The sequence below is a fragment of the Rhinopithecus roxellana genome, chromosome 2, assembly GCF_007565055.1.
Source record: "Rhinopithecus roxellana isolate Shanxi Qingling chromosome 2, ASM756505v1, whole genome shotgun sequence".
In the NCBI taxonomy this organism is placed as follows: Eukaryota; Metazoa; Chordata; class Mammalia; order Primates; family Cercopithecidae; genus Rhinopithecus; species Rhinopithecus roxellana.
The window spans coordinates 25549485-25571222 of NC_044550.1; the positions used below are offsets into that span (position 1 = coordinate 25549485).

The following is a 21738-nucleotide window of genomic DNA, read 5'->3' on the forward strand; positions in this document are numbered from 1 at the left end:
AATTGTATTGGCAAATTGTTTTCAACTATAGAATTCTGTAAAAATTAATTCATTGTGTTTAAGTCATCATGGAGGGAAAAAGTTGAGACACAATTGCTTTGTATAACTTGGAATGACTTTTGCTGGCTATTGAACTCCAAGATGTATTTAGAAAAAAAAGATTATGTTATGAAATTGCCATTTTTAGGTGTTTATTCTAAAGATAAAATGGAATTGCAAGTGCAAAACAGATTTTTTTTTGTTTTAAACGTATGACTGCAAGTTTTACATAAATTATTATTTGAGGAAATGGTGCATGCAAAGAGCTTCTATATAGTATAATAAATGATACAACCAAAATACCAGAACACTATTTTGTTCATAGTACTATTTTTCAAATATCTGAAGTTGGTCTTTATTAACCATATGTCTACATGATATTGAATATTGTACTTTTGAGATATATGATATTGGCATTGATGCAATGCATTTTTTATTTTACTATTTTATTCTTGATTCCTTTTTGAGGAAAATAAATTTAAAAGACCCTTTTTTGAGGTAATGGGTGGAAGTATATTTTTAAAAATTTGTTGGTGAGATTAACTACATGATATTGAAAATAACAATTGCAAATGACATTCATTGACTACTTTCTATCTCCCTTCTCTTTTGCAAAATTATAACTTTATTTAATTTGAATTACTTAGATAACTGTCTATTCTTCCACTTCTTTTTGCAACTAAGACATGCCATAAATCTGTGCAGGTATCTGTATAATATGCTGTTTCTGTTTCAGTGTTAATAATTTTTAACTGAGATCTATTTTCCACTTTGAACTAGGGTTCAGTAGGATGAAAACTAAGTTTGTTTTTTATTTATCACACTTGATTCTCTAATAATTTTCACAAGCAGCAGCTGCTTTCCACATACAGACAGAACCCTTACGACTAACGAACCACTCCTGTGGTCCCTCCTAAAAAGGCACTCCATTTCTCATTGTCATTAACTTTGCTACAGAATGACCAAACTCAGGAAACTTTTTTCTTCTCTTTTCTTTGTCTTTAATATTTTACTTGTGTGTTTCAATTTATCTTGGTAAAATATTTAGATATGTAAATCTGTTCACTTTCGAAACTAAATTCTCAGTTTTAGTCAAACGTATAATGATGGTGCAAGTTGAGCAAACTGTGATCAAAGACCATGATAGTGCCTCTATTAATGTTACATGTGTGTTCTTTACATAACTAAGCAGTATAGTGACAACTGAGTGTGTTTATCTGGGAGAACTTTAGGTACTCCATGTACTTTGAGGTTTTAATGTGCAAGACGAGAATAGCATCCAGTCCGGAACAGTCTAATGCCCCGATGTCATGGGATTTGACAAGCTTACTATACACCTAATAGCCATAGGTTTCTATATCACATCACCTTTGCCTAAGACATAATAGATACTTTACTGATTTTAAACATCCAATTACTATTTTTGTGTCCTAAACTTAAACTTCAAATTTGTCGCAAGTTAGTCTCCTGAATCAAACCTAGGAAGAGAAGTTTCCTTAGGCAACACATAGATTGTACCAATGCGTGAACAGTTATTTGAGAATGAAACAGAACCAGAGCTTTGAACACTTTGTTTATGGCTATTTTGAATTTTATAAATTAACAAGGAAACTAAAGATGTTATGAAGGATGAGACAAAAAAAATTTCTCGAAAAATATTTTTGTCTTCCTTTATACCATTTATATACACACACACACACACACACACACACACACACACACATATATATATATATATTTTTTTTTTTTTTTTTTTTTTTGAGACGGAGTCTCGCTCTGTTGCCCGGGCTGGAGTGCAGTGGCCGGATCTCAGCTCACTGCAAGCACCGCCTCCCGGGTTCACGCCATTCTCCTGCCTCAGCCTCCCGAGTAGCTGGGACTACAGGCGCCCGCCACCTCGCCCGGCTCGTTTTTTGTATTTTTTAGTAGAGACGGGGTTTCACCATGTTAGCCAGGATGGTCTCGATCTCCTGACCTCGTGATCCGCCCGTCTCGGCCTCCCAAAGTGCTGGGATTACAGGCTTGAGCCACCGCGCCCGGCCTACCATTTATATTTAAACGTTAATGCACTGTGTTTCCATCTTAAAGTCACACAAATGTTTAAAAAACTATAACAGTTTTTAATGAATAGTTTTATTAACTACTAATCCTCCTGTTTTCAATTCAAAATTCCTAGTCTTTGTAGAGCTTGAAACTTTCCTCCGGGATACATGAAGTCTACTAGTTTAGACTGGCAATCCTCTCTCATAACTCCTATTTGCACTGTTTTCCTTTCCCCTTCATCTCGAGCCTTGTTCACACTCAGTGCCTATTGGTGGCATGTTTAGCTGCCCTGAAGCATAGCCTCTGTAACTTTCCTTGTTCTCTTTCGGCTTGACTTTGATGAATGTCACTTAAGCTCCTGCAGTGAGAAAACTGTACACACCAGTGACCCAGGCATCTAAATTGTCTGGGAACAGGCTGCATTACTGAAATCTAGGTTCTACTCCTTGTTAGACATATCAGTGTTCCAATGACTTATAAAACATTTGATCCCTGATATCTGTAGGTTTCTCTTGTTTGAAAGCTACTAAAAAGTATGCACATCATCGGAATGCAAAAGTAAAACAAGAAGTAGAAGTGTGAGGCTCATTTAGACTTTTACAAACTGGTCTAAGTGATTGTGGCATGTCAAAGTACTTTATACACTCCTAAGTGGAGACAAACCTGTAAAACAGAACACCAAAGGCACAATTCTGTTGCAACAAGCAGTATATTGTAACTGAGTTTAAAGCCCTCTAACATTCCTGCACACTAAAGCAGAGTAGATTTAAATAGGATCTTTGTGATTCCACATATCCTAAAGAAGCAGTTTTTCTCTGTGTGAAACCACATGCATTTTCATTGAAGATTCATGGATCAAAACACACCCGGGCAAGATGTGAGAGTGAAATGTATAGACAAAAGGATTAAGGGTTCAAAAGCTTTTTTCTGCTTTTTCCCCTTTCCTCTTTGAGCTCAATTATCATTTAATGCCATAGACTGGATAGGTCAAGAGTTTGACTGAACAGTCATAAAGTCAACTAGGAAAATATATTTTACCATATAAAAGAATAATGCCACTTGATTAGAGGTTTATTTTTTCTAATCAGTTCATTTTCGAGTAGATGATTTGAGAATACTCATCCTTGGAATTATAATGATGTATATGCACATATGTGTGTATGTGGACATATTTATCTGTATTCTACATATATGTATTTATCAAAATGCATTTCCATTTTTATGTTTTAATAATGTCTCTCCATTCACTTTTTTCTCCTGGAGTTTTCAACACATTGAAGTTACAGTATTGCAGTTTTACTACAGTACGTATTTCAAATGTACTTAAGGGAATGATCATTTGAATAAAATTTGACTAAGGGATAGATCCTTTAAATAAGTATGTGAAATTGATAGAAAGTTTTTTAGATTAAAAAGTACTGAAATTTAAGGTATAGAATCATTCCACAGAACTACTTTGTACCCTGGAACTGGACCCTGTGGCGTGATGGTAGCTTCTCAGCCAGACAGAGCCCATGAGATAGATGGCTCTGACAGGAACATTTGGGATCTGACATTAGATCCGTGGGTGGGGTGAAGAGAACTGATCTAGAGTAGATCATGCTGGGTCCTATAGGGTATCCACGCGTGATATCACATAGTTGCTTCATCCACAAAGTAGGAAACAGTCAACATTGGGGTTCTCACTCCAGCAGGGGGATACAGCAATGGGGAATTCCAGCAGCCATCAATACTTGGGAATCAAGCAAAGAGTGGCTGATCATTGGTTCTTGGCCATCATGATACTACGTGCTGATATTGATTATGGGACAAAGGTTCAGTATTGGGAAAGAAAAATGTGATGATTCTACCTTGGGAGTTGTACTATTATACTTACAAAACTCTTCATGGCAGCCCTCCAGCTGGAGAGATGCACTAGAGTTTTGGTCATCCAAGCCAAATTCAGAAGTAAGAGTTAATTCTCTTCACTGACACCAGCAAGAGAAAAATGGAATTATATTTTGAGGGCAACTTAATTATTGGTTGTTTCTAGATATAGGTGAAGGTATAAGGACTTATTCCTAAATGGTTAGTAAGATAGGAGAGCAGGAAAACTTAGTTTTCTGAAGATGACTTCACTATGAGTCAACATTAGATGGAAGTCGAAAAACGTTTGACCTTTTATTCTGAAATTAGAGGTGAATGGAGACAGCAGGTGAGATGTATCAGGGGACCCAGGCATGAGAAACTGATCCAGAGAAGAATAAGAGCATGTAGACGCTATACTTGACTTTTTACAATTATTTCTTGTATTATTTAATTCTCACAATGAGGTAGATATTCTTAATCTCATTTTTTAGGGGAGGAAAATTGTGCTTGAATATTATGCTTGAAAAAGATTTTCCCCCCAAATTTCATGGCAAATAAATACATTAAGTGACAGACCCCAGATGCCAGATTCCAAAGCCCATTCCTTTTCTCTAAACCATGCTATACTACCACGTAATGTCTGATTTGTAGTATTTTTAACTTAAATTGTAGGGCAGATAATAAACAAACCTTAGACCCATCTGATTCAAAAAGAGAAAAAAGAATAGAGTTGAGGAAAAATAATCATAGTTAGCTTCCTGTGCAATGCTATATACCAGACACTGTCCTAAGTACTTAAGATGCACTGACTTATTTAATCTTTTCAGCAACATCATGAGGTAGAAGTGATTATAACTCCTTTTTGTCAGATGGAAAAAGTGAGGTTTAAGAAGGAAGGAAGAGGTAAGACCCCATATGATTGGAATCTGTGCTTCTCCAACTGACCTTATAATGCTATAAAGAAGAGTAGCTGGGATGAAAAATATGTATCACCAAGTTACACAAAAATATTTCTAACCTCTCAAGGAACAGACAAACAAAATAGCAGGGGGAGTCTCTGAAGAATTATGATAAGATTTACACTACGGCAAGGTCCCTAATAATAAGATCACAGGAAGAAGGACAGAAGAGCTAGAGTTATCAAGTGCTGAAGCCATCCATACTACTAGCACCTCCAATGATCAAAATAGCATCAAGGCCGGTTTCTAAGTCTTACATGTCATCAACAGGAACTCTCATTAGAATAGAAGAGAGGTGAGGTAGGTTCTGACCCAAAGTATCATATGATTGGCTAGTTTGGAGTTAGTTTATTAAACTGCAATGGAAGTAACTCTAAAATTTCCTGAAAGTTGTCTTTTTATTTTCTTTCGCTTCTCTTCCGTCCTTCGAGGCTTGGAAGGAAGGATGGAAGGAAGGAAGGAAGGAAGGAAGGAAGAGGAGGAGGAAGGCAGGAGGGGGAGGGAGGGAGGGGGAGGGAGGGAGGGAGGGAGGAGGGTGGAGGAGGGAGGGAAGGATGGGGAGGAGGAAGAAGGACGGAAGGAAGGCTTCCTTCATCCGGAAGGACGAAGGAAGGATGGATTCTTCCTTTCTTCTTTCTTCTTTTTCTGCTATTTACTTTCTTCTTTCTTTCTTTATTTTCTTCTTTCTTTTTTTTTCTTCTTTCTTTCTTTCTTTATTCTTTCTTTCTTTCTTTCTTCTTTCTTTCTTTCCTTTCCATTTCTTCTTTCTTTCATTTTCTCACTGCGAACCACAAAGCAGAACCCAAGGACAAAATTTAAAAGAAAATAAAAAAGGAGGGCTATTGAGGTATTACTGACAACAAATATGAACAGTTTGGGAGTGCATAGAGCTCTTTGAATGCCTCTTCTGCTCTGCTGAACAGTGAGGTCAAGGATCTGGAAGACATCTTTATACCACAGGAAAATTAATCCCCCCTTATCTTAGTATGGAATAATAATAAACTGAACTATGTTCTCCTTGTTCCAGAGCAAGGAAAAAAAAACTACCTTCTACCTTATCAGAGATGGTTTTTAACACTTGATCTCCAGATCAGCTAAAATCGAATGTTATTAAAATAGAAAGGGCATATTTCAGTAAAATTGACATTTTAAAATGTCAGTGGTTAATGAAAGCCACAGTCTCTTTTATTGATAATTCTTTTTTGGGAAGAATTTAGGACAAAATTAAACTGTCATGACATACTTCTTGGTCTACTAAATATAACATGAACTTTGTATTTAGTAAAACGTGACGAAATCAGATTAGAACTTTGCCATATAGTTTGAGTTATCAAAATATGAAGTCAGATTTATAACCATAGAAACTTAAAAACTGGAAATTCTAATTTTAGACATTAGAAGTGGCACAACCGAAGTTTTATGGTGCCCATTTCTTCAGGATGCACAGTTACTACAGTTAGCATTTATCTGAATTACTGATATTTCATAGTGGCAAAGAATGGAGAACTCCTCCTAGGTATTTGAATGGGTTGTTGGTCATGAACGTAAGTAGAAAATGCACATCTTTCTATGACTATTGTAGGCTGATAACTGTGGGGCATTTTCGCATCTATGAGATGCCGTATTATTGGTGGCTATTGTCTCTAAAAGGTTAGCATTTGCTCTGAAGGTAAGACATGTTTGAAGTAAAGATACCTATGAAAAATAAAGAAAAACTGTGGAGAGAGGAGCAGCAAGTGAATGTCATAGATTAAAGGCAATGTCAGTAAAGTGATGGCCACACAGAGGTAACAGCTGTGAGGAGTATTAGATATCACGGTCAGGCAGGGACCTAGTAATGGATCCATCACTGGAAAAGGGGAACCAATAATGAAAGAATGCAGAGAAGCCCTACAGGTGGAAAGAGTGGAATGAAAAGAGCTTTTCACTACATGTAATACCTTAGAAGCGAGTGATGGCCAAACCATAGAGCTCTCTCTGTGTGTGTGTGTAGACATTTATGATAAGAGGAATCCTCCTGGACCTCTAGAGAACAATAATTATATTTCCCTGACATTAGCAATGATTGCTCTCCATATGTTTATAGTCACATTGATGGATATCCTGAAATATCCATGATGTGATCAACAGTCTTACTCTTACCTCATGAATCATCTTCTGGTTTGTGGCTATTGATGCTCTTGTGGCCACTGGCATTTTTGTTCTTTTCATTCCTCCTCATGTTCAGATGGCTACCAACAGATTCAGTGCCTGGACAAAAATCAAACATCTGAAAATATAATCATACAAGAACTGACAGAATAGTATTGTGACCAAAACAAAATCACTTTTAATGGTAATTTGGTAAATGACTGCAGATTGCTATTCTCAGAGATTCATTGAAGTATTTCTGGGAGTACATCAGTAATAATACGCATTTGTCTCTTTTTATTTAAATGTTGTGTTTGGGCCTGCGTATAGTGCTAAATAAATATTTGTGAGAAGAATGAAATAAATGTTTGCAGAAACCATTCATATTTTAAATATGTGAAGGAAGTTTTGTTATTGCTCATTTAGTCAGTAATCAATTATGAGTGCCTGCTGTATAGGGGCACTATCAGGAGTACTGGGGACAAACAGACAAATAAAATATTGTGTCTGTTCATAAAAAGACAAAATATAGGGTAACAATCATCATGATGGCTCTATGTCCACAGCAGGCTCCTAATCCTGTTGGTCAGGCAGGGCTTCCAAGAGCAGTCTTGCAGATGCTGAGAGGGAGGGAGGTGATCCAGGTGAGGAATAGTTATTAATAAAAGTCCAGAAGAAATTTCAAGGGTGAGAACACAAGGATGAGATTATGAAAACTGGAATACGCTGGGAATGGTGGCTCGCACCTGTAATCCCAGTACTTGGGAGGAATGCTCGAGTCCAGGAGTTTGAGACCATCCTGGGCAACATGGTGAAACTCTGTCTCTACCAAAAATACAAAAATTAGCCAGGTGTGGTGGTGCATGGGTGTAATCCCAGCTACTTGGGATGCTGAGGTGGTAGAACCGCTTGAACCCGGGGAGGTGGAGGTTGCAATGAGCGCCACTGCACTCCTGCCTGTGTGGCAGAGCCAGACCCTGTCTCAAAACAAACAAATAAACAAAAAACAAAAACTGGGTAAAGAAAGATCAGCTCAGATAGGAGTCCATACCACATTATTAAGGATTGGCTTTTGGCTTTTTTTTTTTTTTGAGACAGAGTTTCATTCTGTCACCCAGGCTGGAGTGCAGTGGTGCAGTCTTGGCTCACTGCAACCTCTGCCTCCCGAGTTCAAGTGATTCTCCTGCCTCAGCCTCTTGAGTAGCTGGAATTACAGGTGCGTGCCACCAGGCCTGGCTAATTTTTGTATTTTTAGTAGAGATGGGTTTCACCATGCTGGCCAAGCTGGTCTCAAACTCCTGACCTCATGTGATCCACTCACCTTGGCCTCTCAAAGTGCTGGAAATACAGGCTGGCCAGGCTGGTCTCAAACTCCTGACCTCAAGTGATCCACCCACCTTGGCTGCCCAAAGTGCTGGGATTACACGCGTGAGCCACCGCACCTGGCCTAGATTTTTGCTTTTGTCTTGAAGATTACAGGGAGTTCCTTGAATAGGTCTGAGCTTTGGAAAGATCTCCCTGGCTAAGGCACATGGCAAATGGATTGAAACAGAGCAAAGCTAAAACCAGTAAACTCTTCAGGAGACAGTTACAGTGATTCAGTCAGGAAATAAATCACTGAGCTAAACAGTGGCAAAGGGATGGGAAAAAGTAGACCCTGCAGGATTGGATGTATGGGAAAGGTAATGTCAAACACTTCAAGATTGTCAGCTTGGGCAGCAAGGTATATAGGGCTGCTGGTCACTGAGGCAGAGAAGTCTGGGCCAGGAGCAGGTTTGAGAAGGGCATTGGCTTAGGAAAGCACTGAACATGTTTAAATACTAAAGAATTAGTAGAAAAGAAAAACATTATTTCTTAAAAATATTATTTAATAATTGCTCTTAAAGAAAAAAACCCTTAGTTTTTTAGAGATATAGCTGCATTTTTAATCATATTTATATTTATTTCTTCTTCCTCTTTCCTTCTTCCTTCCTTTCTTATCTTCTGATAGAGAAGATTAATTTTATGTGGACCTAAGTGTGATTTATAAACTTCTGACTGTAAAGATTAAACACATATAAACATCAGCTGAGTGTATTTACTATAGCTTATCATTGTACAGATGAGAGCACCAAAGTTCAAAATGACAGCTGATAGTGTCCATCTAGAATTTATTTCTAGCTGCATGTAGCTAATAGTGATGGAGCTTAGAGGGCATAAGATCACATTAACATAATTTTAGAAGAATGAAATAACAGCATTGACTTTCTAATATATTTATGACTGTATTTCCAGAATTTTTGATTGCTTATAAAGTGATTTTGTTTTCAAAAGAAAAGTAGGACAAGATTGAAAACTTGAAAATAGTTCTTCCATTTTCCAGAGAAAACAAATGATATATATTCAGGATATTTATTTCAGTATGAATAATATGTGAAGGATCATAAATAATTCTTTATACCTTGAAGTGTATAGATACATTTACTCTAAAGAGATCCTGAAATAAAACCCAAGTGAATGAAGTTGGACAATGAAATTCAAGTTCTTTTTGGAGATCTAAGTTTTCCGTCTTTGAAGTAAAATGAATTTAGTCTATTTATGATTCCATAATTGTAGTGCAGCTATTCTTGACTAAATGCACACTCATCATGCTGTTTAAAATAATAATAATAATGTATTTTACAGTCACTCTCTGATGTCGGTGCAACACAACTGGAAGAGCCTAGTTGACTCCATGTTTTAACATAGTACAAGAAAATCAGTTATCCTCATAATAAATCCGGTTTAATTGGTAATTCTAAAATAAATACTCATATATGCTCTAGTTGAACCAGCATCAGATATTTAGTTTGAACTTAGGTTTGTTATTGACTGATGAATGCCTGGCTGCTGCCTGGAAGTGTATTTTCAATGTCTATGTCTCTCGCTTAATTTCAAATGTCATATGTGTGTATTTTGTAGGGAAAGTAGGATTTTAAACTATTTTGAAACCAATAGATTTAAATATTTGAGTATAGGATTACACAGAACTGGACTCTGTGTTACAGTTGAAGAAATCTTTTGGTAATGACAAATGTATCAAAACATTTAAATCCATGTGTTGATGCCCAAAAAGTTTATGAAAGGTTGTTATTTCTCTAGAACCTCTAGGGTGAGTATACAAACTGAACATATAAATATATGTAGCTTAATGCCTGTGAACTTTCAAAGGAAAACACTGGCCAAATAATAATAGAAATAAGTAGTAGGAAAGGATGAATGAATATTTGTTTGCCAGCCTTAGTCATGAATAGTTCATTGGGGCTTTGTGGCAGAATTTGCTTAATAGTAAGACATTATTTGGGGGGGTTGATTATAAATTCTCATTAATACAATACTCCCGTTTTTCTTGTCTAGATGCTCAAGCAGTGTGTCTAACTACTGTGGCATGTGAGTCCTCTTTGATAGATAGGTCTGGACAACCATGGCATGCAACACATAGAACATAGCTGGACAGCTTTCTCCCCAACCTACCATGAACAGTCACACCTCTTCTAAGACTGTTGTTCTTCTGGGCACCAGACTTTGCCCATTAACTGATCAATTCTCATGCTATGCACCATTCATTTTAAAATCACCTTAACTGAGTACTTTTCAGATTATCTCGATCAGCTGGTTGCCAGATGGAAACTTATTAGAAGTGTTTATACACTGGCTTAGGCTTCAAAAAATAGCTATTACAGCCAGATTGTAATGCCCCCGTCTTGCTTTTTCATTTTAATCACTTGACCATCTCTTCAAAAAAGCTGTGGGGAAGCCCCTGCTTTAGTAGTTAACCAGTTTGGGGGATTCTGTACACACATATTTGTCTTCAAAGTACGTCAGAGTTCACAATGGCTAAATTGTTTTATTCACGTTGCATTTCAAAATACAGTCTGATATGACAGAACATAGAATTAGTCAAGTGGCCCCTTAGGCTTGCTTTGGCCACCCTACACTTCCGTTCTCATAATCTCTTTAATGTCAGTCAGCGACATTTATTGAGTACCCACTTTGTGCTGGGCATTGTGTGGAGTAGCCTTCAGAAAGCTACACAAGCTGTTAGCACTGTTTATTAAAGAATGTTGTCCTTCATGTACCAGAAGTCAAGAGGCAGCAGTCTGGAATGAAAATAATAGCTGGAAGGAATGTAAAATTAAATTGGTTAATTGATGTTTGTGGGCACATGAATAACTTGGTGATATTCATTTTGATTAATCTGTGTAAAGCCTAAACAGTAAAGTTGTTTATATTGACCCCAATTAGAAAAGTTATGCCACATGTCCATATAGGAAATTTAGTGTAGATCCATAAGTTATGCAACAGTTTTCCTGATTGATCAGTTATAAACAGGGCCAATTTGTAAAAATCATTATGTGTTTAACTTTTAGTCAAATAAATTGTATTGAATATACCCAAACATGGAAGAAAATAGCATGCTGCCTTGCTTATTGCATAGAATGTTCCAGTTTTCTTTCCACGGGTCAGTAATTCCCAAAGACAGGAGAACTTGTCCTTGGATTCACGTGACTATGTGGGCATCGAGAATTCTGCATGCAATAGGGATAACCAAACATTAATTTAATTAGATAAATGCATTTGAGTGAAACTATCAGTCTTGAATTGTAGCTGCCATGGTCAAAAACGGGGAGAAGGACAGACAGTAATTGAAGCAGATTTCTAAATTCAGTGAAGGTAACATAAATCTTACATATTAATGATCATCTGAAAAATATAAAATGTTGACTAAATATCATGTTAGGATAGTTTTTTTGCACATGATAGTTTAGATTAAGAGAAACTCTACATGACCTTTTTAAATTTGTGTGATATTCTTGAATAACCTTGGATCTTGGAGGAGAGAAAAAAATTTAATTCCATGACTCTGAGTGAAACATTCTGATTTGCCACTTTAAAGACTCATGGCATTTTTTTTTTCAGTCTTTTTAATACGATAGCACTAGCCCTTTAAGAATAAATTAATCGGCCAGGCCCAGTGGCTCACATCTGTAACCCCAGCACTTTTGGAGGCCTAGGCAGGTGGATCACTTGAGGTCAGGAGTTTGAGACCAGCCTGACCAACATGGTGAAACCCTGTCTCTACTAAAAACACAAAATTAGCCAGGCGTGGTGGTGCACACCTGTAGTCCCTGCTACTTGGGGAGCTGAGGCAGGAGAATCACTTGAACCCAGAAGGCAGAGGTTGCAATGAGCTGAGATCGTGCCATTGCGCTCCAGCCTGGGCAACAAGAGCGAAACTCCGTCTCAAAAAAAAAAAAAAAAAAAAAAAGCATAAATTAATCAAAACTTTTGAATGAAAATAAAACTAGCTTACACAGTTGATTTGCAAAGACTTGTCTTACAAAATCCTATAAAGCTGTCCTGCAAAGCCAGTTTGGGAGAGTAAGAATGTTTCCAGGCGACAGTTAGTTTACAGTTGTGACATGTAAAAGATGTGGCAGGGTTTAACTGAGGCTAACACTCAGTAAAGGTGGAATAAGAGTGAAATGGTCCTCATCTTGAAAAAGAGCTCCTGGATATCAACAAAGAGTCTGTCATATGCCACAGTGGTGTTCTCATCCTCCTTGTGAGTCTGCCAGGGAAACGCTACTGAGCAAAGCCAGCCCAGAGAATGATAAACCATGTGATTCCTATCCTTTTTTTCCCCATGCAAATGGACTAAATAGGTGACCACCTTCAACTGTGGCCTTGTGTTAGGTATGTGTTCAAATGTTACACATTCTGTGTCATGGAAGTGAAAAACTTCAGAGCTGAAAGGGATACAACAACCGTTGAATCTGATTTTCTTTTTTCAAAAACAAGAAAACAGAAGCTCAGATTTGATAAAGGTTATAAAAGTCCACACAGACAAATTCATAGTGGAATCAAAAGCTGGGATTAGTAAGTCCTAGCTAAGAGATCTTTTCAAAACTTCACTTCAGGAATTGTGATCTAACCCTTTAGGTTAAATTATGGAACTGAGACAGTTATTTCTTCTCCAAGGTGTTAGTTTCCTGATGGTTCTGTAATCATGACTTCTTATTTAAAAGGTGAAATTTAAAACTGCAGCGAATGATTTTTAGATTTGCTGTCATAGGGACTTCAGCAGCAACTTTCAGAAGATTAAAGCTGAGAAGCTAGCCTTTGTTCTCAGTCCTTAATCGCTGTTCTCTTATGATGGATTTGAAACACAGCAATACAGATGAAATAATAACAGTAAAAGTGCCTGGGAATTTAAGAAGGTATTGCAAATATGTCACGTCATGGAGGCTTTGAATTTCACTTTCTAAGTCATGTATCAAATTCGAGTATCCTGCTCTAAGTGTGGTCAAACATGCAAATATTTGCTTTCTGAGTAATTTGCCCTAATGACTTTGAAGCATTTTTGAAAAACAGTGGTGACATTGTTCTGCCCTGGCAGAAAGTATATTCCTTGTCAGATGTCCACAGAGATCCCGACTGTCTACTGGCAGATTATTAAAGGATGCTGCTGCAATGTATTTGCTAAGCTTTCCTTCAGTTTGACAAAATGTTATGTATATAGGTGTCACATCACCCAAGCTTCTGTGCCAAACCTGTCTGGCAGTCACTCTGAGTTAACCACTGGAAGATAGAACTAGAGACGTTTTAACTTCTGAAGTAAGGTTCTCTTCTGCAGACTCCTTACACTTTTGTTTTTTGTTAGAAAGTATCCAATCATCGGCAAAGTTTGAAGTGATCACACATAGGAAGCTGCTCATTGGAAATTCTGTTTTCACAGCTACGATGTTTTCCGGGTTCCAGGTTGATAATTTAAATCTGTTCAGCCAGAAAATAGGAAATTTCAGCCATCACAGTAGCCCAGGTGTTTGTATTTGTCTTTCCTTGGCCTGTCCCTGTTTGGGCACTAAGCTTTAGCAGTGGGGTTCAGGGATCACTCCATGGCATATTTGGGGCAGTGTTAATCATAGGAGTATGGATGTTATATTCATCAAGCAGAAAGTTTCTTTATTGGAGAAAACATAAGATGATTTCCCCGAGATGAAGAAAAAGAAAGAGGGGACCGGGTGCAGTGGCTCAAGCCTGTAATCCCAGCATTTAGGGAGGCCGAGACGGGCGGATCACGAGGTCAGGAGATCGAGACCATCCTGGCTAACACGGTGAAACCCTGTCTCTACTAAAAAATACAAAAAAAAAAAAAAAAAACTAGCCGGGCGAGGTGGCGGGCGCCTGTAGTCCCATCTACTCGGGAGGCTGAGGCAGGAGAATGGCGTAAACCCAGGAGGCGGAGCTTGCAGTGAGCTGAGATCCGGCCACTGCACTCCAGCCTGGGCGACAGAGCGAGACTCTGTCTCAAAAAAAAGAAAAAGAAAGAGGGGTAGAAGAAAACAAATAACTAGTCATTTAGGGAAAGTGTCTTACGATAGTTGTCAGCACGTTACTTGGTTCGTTCATAGTCTCTGTGGTTTTTTCCTTCTTAACAAGGCACTGTAACTTCTTTTCTAGGAAGATTTACCCCAAATGGTGTTAACCTTTTTTTTTTTAAAGGCCAAAAGGGAGGTTTATTGAAATTCTGGAAAAGAAATTAAATATTTGTTATACTTAAATATGTTTAAAATTACTAAATCTGTTCCTGTTAATCTGCAAAAGAAAAAAACGTTTAGGTCAGTGTAGTCCAGTTAAATATTGATATTATGAATTGCGCCCCTATCTGGGGCTGCCTTTTATTCATTTACCTTACAAACATTTAATACTAGGGTGAATATTTAGGTATGTGAGGACATCGGTCAGAGAAAACAGGCATATCTTGTAAAGAGCGAGAGCTGATAGTAGTCGCAACCTTATTCAAAAAGATATTAACACAAATTAAGGGATTAATAACAAAGGTGTAATGAAGCCTTGCAGGAGAAAGGAAAGCTTTAAGATGAGCTTTGAAGGAGAGAGTGAACATGGACTGGTGGAGAGGGGGAAGGCATGCTTGGCGGAAGAAGTAAAATTAAAGGCGTGGTGGTGGAATGGGTAATGTATTAATGAGACAGAAAGATGCCAGGAAACAATTCAAGCTGTTAAAGCACAGCAAAATTATTCATCTAGCACCTAGGGGCATCTCCCAAATCTGCTGTGGTTAAATATTCCTTTACCATGTGTAAGCACAGAGTTTCAGACCTCAGCTCCAGAATGAAGTGAGGAGACTAGAGATAATTTTTAGGATTTACAACCAGTGTTTTAAGTGAACATAATTCTATTTTGAAGATTCTATTGAATGTTTTAAAATAGTACACTAATTCCAAAAGTGGGTGTGGGGGAGTGCATCTCTCAATAGCTGGAAAAATCTTGGTTGGCATTCTTTGTTGTGGGTTTATATTCTGAATAAAATAGTTCATATATATTCAAGAAGAAGCACCTATTATAAGACTTTGTCTACCACAGACCTTCTCCAGGTTCTAAGAACCTTATGGAAGGAGACAAAAAAATTAAAATCACATCTTTGTAAAATAATTTATAAATACACCATTAAACATTATAGCCTACTTAATTTCTACAGTACATGGTTCAAATATGTGGAAAATTTGATGAGAAACTACCATATTATGTTGAATCGTTAGTCTACATAAAATTTTTCAGGCAACATGAAAGGCTTTGCTTGCTGTATCCCGGCCAACAGTCTAACCTTGTTACTGATTTTGAAGCATCATCTTTGTGAATACTGTCACTTAAAACTTTAACATTTAAAAGGTTTAGATTACGCTCCTTTAACATGAATGGAGAAATGTGCCCCCTTCTATTGTTGTCATAATATTGTTGGTTCAGTCAGTAATTTTTAAAACATGATTTTAAGAGATGCCTTCACCTGTAGCTGGGAAGTTAAAGTAATTTCACTGAATACTGGCGATGCCTCTCAGAAACTGGATTGTAAGGATAGGAACTTTATAATAAGCAAGATACTTAAGGCTCGTAAACTCTGGAATGAAGAGTTATTCAAAACCAGATTGACAAAAAAGCAGCGTGGGACCCTGTGGAAAGCAACAATACAAAAATGTCCTTCTCAGATTTGAGTGTTTAGGGATTTGTGAACTCAAATCTGAGAAAGGTATTTCAGGAATGTTATTTTAAATGTTTGTTTTTTTTTTTTTTTAAATGGCAAATGGTTTTTAGCTTAAAAAAAAAATGACACATTGGAAAGGAAAATTCTAGTCTATCAAATGTAATATGGTTAGTTTCTAAATATCTTCCACATCCTGTTTTCCCCAAATAATTGCTTCCAATTCAATACTTTTTTTTAGACATTTAATATTTAATTTATAGTGTGTGGATGCATAATACAAAATCTAAGTCTGGACCCTGCATTGAGTAGTTTAAAATGATTTGCAAAACAAGCTGTATATACATGCAAATAACACATGAGGAAGGATAGGACTAATATTCAAATAATTATGTATAATAATATTTATATTAATATATGTTATATGGTTTTATAAACTGTATACTAGCTAAACTATATAATATATAAAATTTTATATATAAATATATAGTTTTAAATATATATATATAGTTTTAGAGGAAACCCTAATGGAGGAATAAAGCTTAATCCATATTAGTCCATCACAAAGCTTTGATTTTGATCATAATTAGCTTTATACAGCATATCTAGTGTATATTTGCTATGCTCATCTCAGTGGGAAACAATTTCTTTCGAAAATCTGTAATATGATTTCAAAGATTGGATGGTGTTGAAAGCCATCTTGATTATTGTTTGTAAAGCTGGGGAAAACATTTTCAAAATACTTAAAATTAAAACGAATTATAAATGAATCAACATGTTTGCTCTTATGTGGCACAATCATGAATAATGACAAACCACACAATTATAAAAACCAAAGTTTCTATACTGGTGTCAGGTGAGCTATTTGATGGATATGTTTCCAATGCATATTACATGTTAAAAGAATGCTGAAAGGATGGCTAATTGTTTTCTGCGACAATAATGAGAAAGACAGTGTACATAAGCCAAGTAGTTTCCACTTGGTTGAAGCAATTACAAAAATAATTTTTATCTGTTCTGCTGATAAAGCAGATTCGTTGAAATATTTAGTATTGTGTGAATAACAGACAGAGAAGAAGGAAATAAAAATATTCAAAAGCATTCATTGAGTAATGCAAAAATTCTCATATATAGAGACATTTTACCCAGCAGGAACTTAAGTCCATGTGTGAGGCAGGCTGCTTGCATGGTGAAAAACAAAACAACACCGCCCCCTCCCCTGCTCTCTGTCTGGCTCACCCCCCTCACTCCATTGACATGCATAGCTGGCCTGGTAGGTGTAAAAATAGACTGGCAGCGCCTGCACTGGAAATGGTCACTGAATGCAGCCTGCAGTTGCCGGGGGTTTTGAGTTCTCTCTGACACCAGCAAGCCAGCCAGCAGATGGGGAGAACTGGTGAGGGGCGTGTAAGGGAACTGAGCAGAGGAGCCAAGGATCATCTTGATGAATTGCCCACATTAGTGTACCCCTGGGAGCCCTGGACAGAGTGCAGAGGGCAAGGACGGGCCCACTGACAGCAGTAACTGTAGAGCTGAGATGGGGAATGCAGCCCTCTGCTCTTCTTGCCATGCGGATAAGAGCATAAGAGCACAAGGAAACATGCAGGAATTGGATAAAACCCCAGACTACTATGGCTGTAACAGTGAGGACGTCAAAGAACCTTGGGTGTGGGTAAGTTTTAGGCCACAAAGGAGGAGGAAGGGAGGATGGTGGCATAAGAATCAACAGTAGACCTCATTGGTCAAACCTCTAAACTTCCTGGAAGGAAGTTGACAGAATAAAGCCAATGTGATCAAACCACCTGACTACCTCTGATCAAGTGGCATGCTGTTGCTTCCTCTTCATGTTATGCAATGACACACGTTTGTTTTTTCTCAGTTGTCTTTAACTCTGAGCTGACATTTGGGAATGAGCAATGTCGCTGTCTCTTTAATTTGGAATTTTGTCCAAAGGTGGACATATGTATTATTATAGAGTGACTTTCAGCAATATTGCAGAGATTCACTCACGTTCAGACTGTCAAATTCTTTCGCCTATTTATTCATGTATAGTTCGTTTCTCACTAAATCACGGAGCATTTTTTTAAGCATACGCTCACTTAGTATCCCAGCTCCAGCCTAAAAAGCTATTTACCTCTAATATTTGGCTAACTTCAGTGAAGAGGTCCTTAAATGCTTTTCTTATTATGATAATAATAGTTTGTAAAAAGGCTTAAACGTTAAGCAATTAAATAAGTTGACTTTCAGATTTTAATAATTCATAGGCATGAAGTGTTCCTTAAAATGGGTACAAAGGCTTATTGTGATTATTTATTTATTTATTTTTTGGCCAGGAATCTCTGAAATATTTGGATTTCCATATTTGCTGGAGAATAAAGTTTATCTTTGATCTTTCAGTTCCAGGAATTTGACCTTATTGCAAGTTATTTATTTGCATGAAAATAAATAGCTGGTTGCATGGTTTGGCTGAAACTATGAAACTAAGATATGTAGGATTTCTGAGTAAGAGAAGCAGAGGCGTTTGTACTTGTTATGTACTTGCCTGTTATTTCCAGGAGTGAGAACAGAGTCTGAGGTATAGGAGATGGTGCTCTGCTCTCTTTGGCTTTTACTCTGAACTGGAACAATGTCATTATTTCTTAGCACTGAAACTCTGTCAGACCATAGTGAAACTAAAACCAAAACTAAGAATTTATCAACAAAAACAACATGAAGAGCAAATATTTGCAGTTGGCAGTGAACAGAAAGCCCTGTCGTGAAAAAGAGGACAGTAGTTCTGGCATGGAAGTCACCGTAGTCAAAAACGAAGAAATAGAAAGGTAGGGAGGGAGGCAGCCCCGGGGAAGGGAGATCACCCACTGTTAACAACCGCATAGGCGAGGTTTGTAACCAAGAACAGTAACGTTTCTCCTGGATTATGGTTTCCACTACCCACATCCACCCAGGAAAGCCTCTCCGGATTTCTCAGAGCAGTCACCTCTAATGCAGCTTTCTGAACTGAGGAGACAAAAAGTAACATTACTATTAGTTCAGGGCCACAAAAAATGAGTGTATTTTTAAAAATACACAATCTCATTTCTCTGAATTAATTAACATAGCCTGTTAGTCATTGAATAAAATCTTCTGCTAAAGGTTTTATAGACTGGAGCATATCATGATTGGTGTGACATTGGAAAGGTGTGGTAGAGGTGGAAGTGGACCTGTTTTCTACTTTCAGAAGTGATATTCTGGCCAGAATTTTTCCACTTTGGCCATGGAGAAAAAAAAAAAGTTAACGTTTAACTTAATACCAAGCGTGACTTAAGCAAAATGTGTGGTTCTAGAGAGTTTAAGTTGGACTTTATGTCTTCCAAATGAGAATGTAAGACTCACAAACATATGTCAGGGTTTTCCTCTGAAATGTGGTTGCCTTTTATGTAAATCCTTAAAGGACCACAGATCTGCTCTTATCACATTTGGCTTGGCAGCTCCAAAAAAGAGGAAGCATGCAGGACAGGAGAGAGTTAAGAACAAAATTCAGCTGTTTTTAAATTTTTATTTAGTCCTGGTAATGCTTCTAAATTTTTAATCACAGAGGGGAAAACGGCATCATCTCATTATTTCTCCATGTTCATGTATGCAGATGACTGGTGGGTGTATTCCAAGTTCACTTGTGAAAGAAGCAGCTCTTGGAGATGCCTTGCAGACTCTGCCCTGGATCCTAGGGTAGCTCTGACCACGAGTCAGCAAGGCCTTGCAGGGTCCAAGTAGGCTCCAGAGAGAAGGATTCTTGACTATGTTTTGATAAAGTACAATTGAGAACAGCATAAAAAATGTATCTTCGTTTTATAGTCTTCTTTTGGCTTGTATTTTTGTGATGACATCATTTATGAATTTGCATATTGGTCTAAGTATACTCTGTATTTTTCTTACATTGAGATCATGTATTTCTATTGTGGTTTCTTTAGCATAACAAATTAATTTGCTTTGTTCCAAGAGCAAAACCATAAATGTGATGCTTTAATATAGACATTTTTTAGGTTACTTATCCTAGCTGACTTTCAAATTATCACATCCTTCTCTTTTTACCAGTTTACACTCAGAAATTCTTATTTTATTGCTTCATTTGTTTTTAACAATTTTTCCCAATTGTAGTAGAGAATTTCAGGTTTTTCATATGAGCTTTTTCATGATTCTATAAATGTTCTTATTGCTTTAGACCATGAACATGAATTCTGGTCTTATTATGAAAACAATTCAGGAGTTTTCTGCTAGCTGACTCAAAAGATAGTAAGTCAATCAGCAAATATTCACTGAGCTAGGTACAGTTTTGAATGCTGGCCATTTAACGATGACAAGACAGAGTTCCTGTGATATTGGGAGACAGACTTTCAGCATATATACGGGGGGATGAGGAAGCATGGTGCTTAAATGAGAGGGGAAGGTACTTGGCATATTCAAGGCACAGAAGGATGGTTAGCATGACGGAAATGTAGTGATCAAAGAACAGGATGGATGGCAATGAGGTATGACAGGCAAGCATGGGCCTACCTTGGCAAAAGTTTGATTTCTTTCTAAACATAATTCAGTCTTGGAAAAGGATTTGGGATTTCATTAGAAGCACAGTGGGAAGCCTCTTGAGAGCCCTAGACCAGGAAATGGTAGGACTTCATTTATGTTTTGAGAAAAATCTCTCTCCCTTTCTCCCCATCTCTTCCTCCCTCCATTTCCCCCTCCCTTTCCTTGGTGAAGGATGAGTTGTGAATGCAGCAAGAGAAAAAGAAGGGAGACAAGTTTAACTGGTTTCAAGGTTTGCAGCCCTGAGGTGAATAAGGATGGAGGATTGGATTAGGATGTTAACAATGGAGGTGAGATTGTAATCAGATTCAGGATGTATTTTTGTTTTTATTGAAGGATTTTGGGGAGATTATAAAAAAATAGAGGGGTGTGTGTGTGAGAGAATGAGTGAGATGATTCCTTATCTATGAAGCATATCAGTATGTCAAAAGAGTTAAACTTTCCTTCAGTTTTGAACTCTAAAAGAATATAAATTAGTTTAAATGGTATAGTATTGTCTTCTGTAACAGTTTTATAAAAGATAAGGAAATTTTGTGCATATGGTTACTTTTGATATTAACCCTAACAAGAGCCAAAAGTATAATGGAAATTACTCTGGTAAAGCATTTCAAAAAATGCAAAATGATGTAGAGATGGTTATGTAACTTTTAGATTATTTATTTAAAGATAAAGGCCTGGCATGGTGGCTCGCATCTGTAATGCCATCACTTTGGGAGGCCGAGGCAGGCAGATCACTGGAGCCCAGGAGTTCAAAATAAGCCTGGGCATTGTGGCAAGACCCTGTTTCTACAAAAAATACAAAAATTGGCTGGGTGTGGTGGGGCACACCTGCGGTCCCAGCTATTCAGGAGGCTAAGGTGGGAGGATCTCCCAAGCCTGGGGAGGTAGAGGCTGCAATGAATTTTGATCATGCCACTGCACTCCAGCTTGGGTGACAGTGAGACCCTGTCTCAAAAAAAAAAAAAAAAAAAAAAAAAAAAAAGAAAGAAAGATTGAAAGAAGAGAAGACATGGCTTTCATTCTCTAGGAACTTACAATCTAGTTTTAGAAACAGGGCTTACCCACATGTAATCAATCAACTATAAAAGGTAGTAGAGAATTCAGTGGCTGCATGAGTGATGAAATGAGCCATTATAGGATGGC

The 21738-nt window shown here is 37.4% G+C and overlaps 1 protein-coding gene across 5 annotated transcripts in view; it reads left to right on the forward strand.

Annotated features, from left to right (window-relative positions):
- ANK2 (ankyrin 2) overlaps nt 1-21738 on the forward strand; it is a 501960-nt gene that overhangs the window by 247968 nt on the left and 232254 nt on the right. For 2 of the 5 annotated variants that reach the window (XM_030916058.1, XM_030916054.1), the window contains exon 1: nt 17365-17710. The exons of the other annotated variants lie outside the window; for them this stretch is intronic. In XM_030916058.1, the coding sequence (XP_030771918.1) occupies nt 17576-17710 (135 nt within the window). In that variant the 5' untranslated portion in view covers nt 17365-17575. Of the gene's footprint in view, nt 1-17364; nt 17711-21738 lie in introns of those variants that run through there. 5 annotated transcript variants of the gene reach the window in all.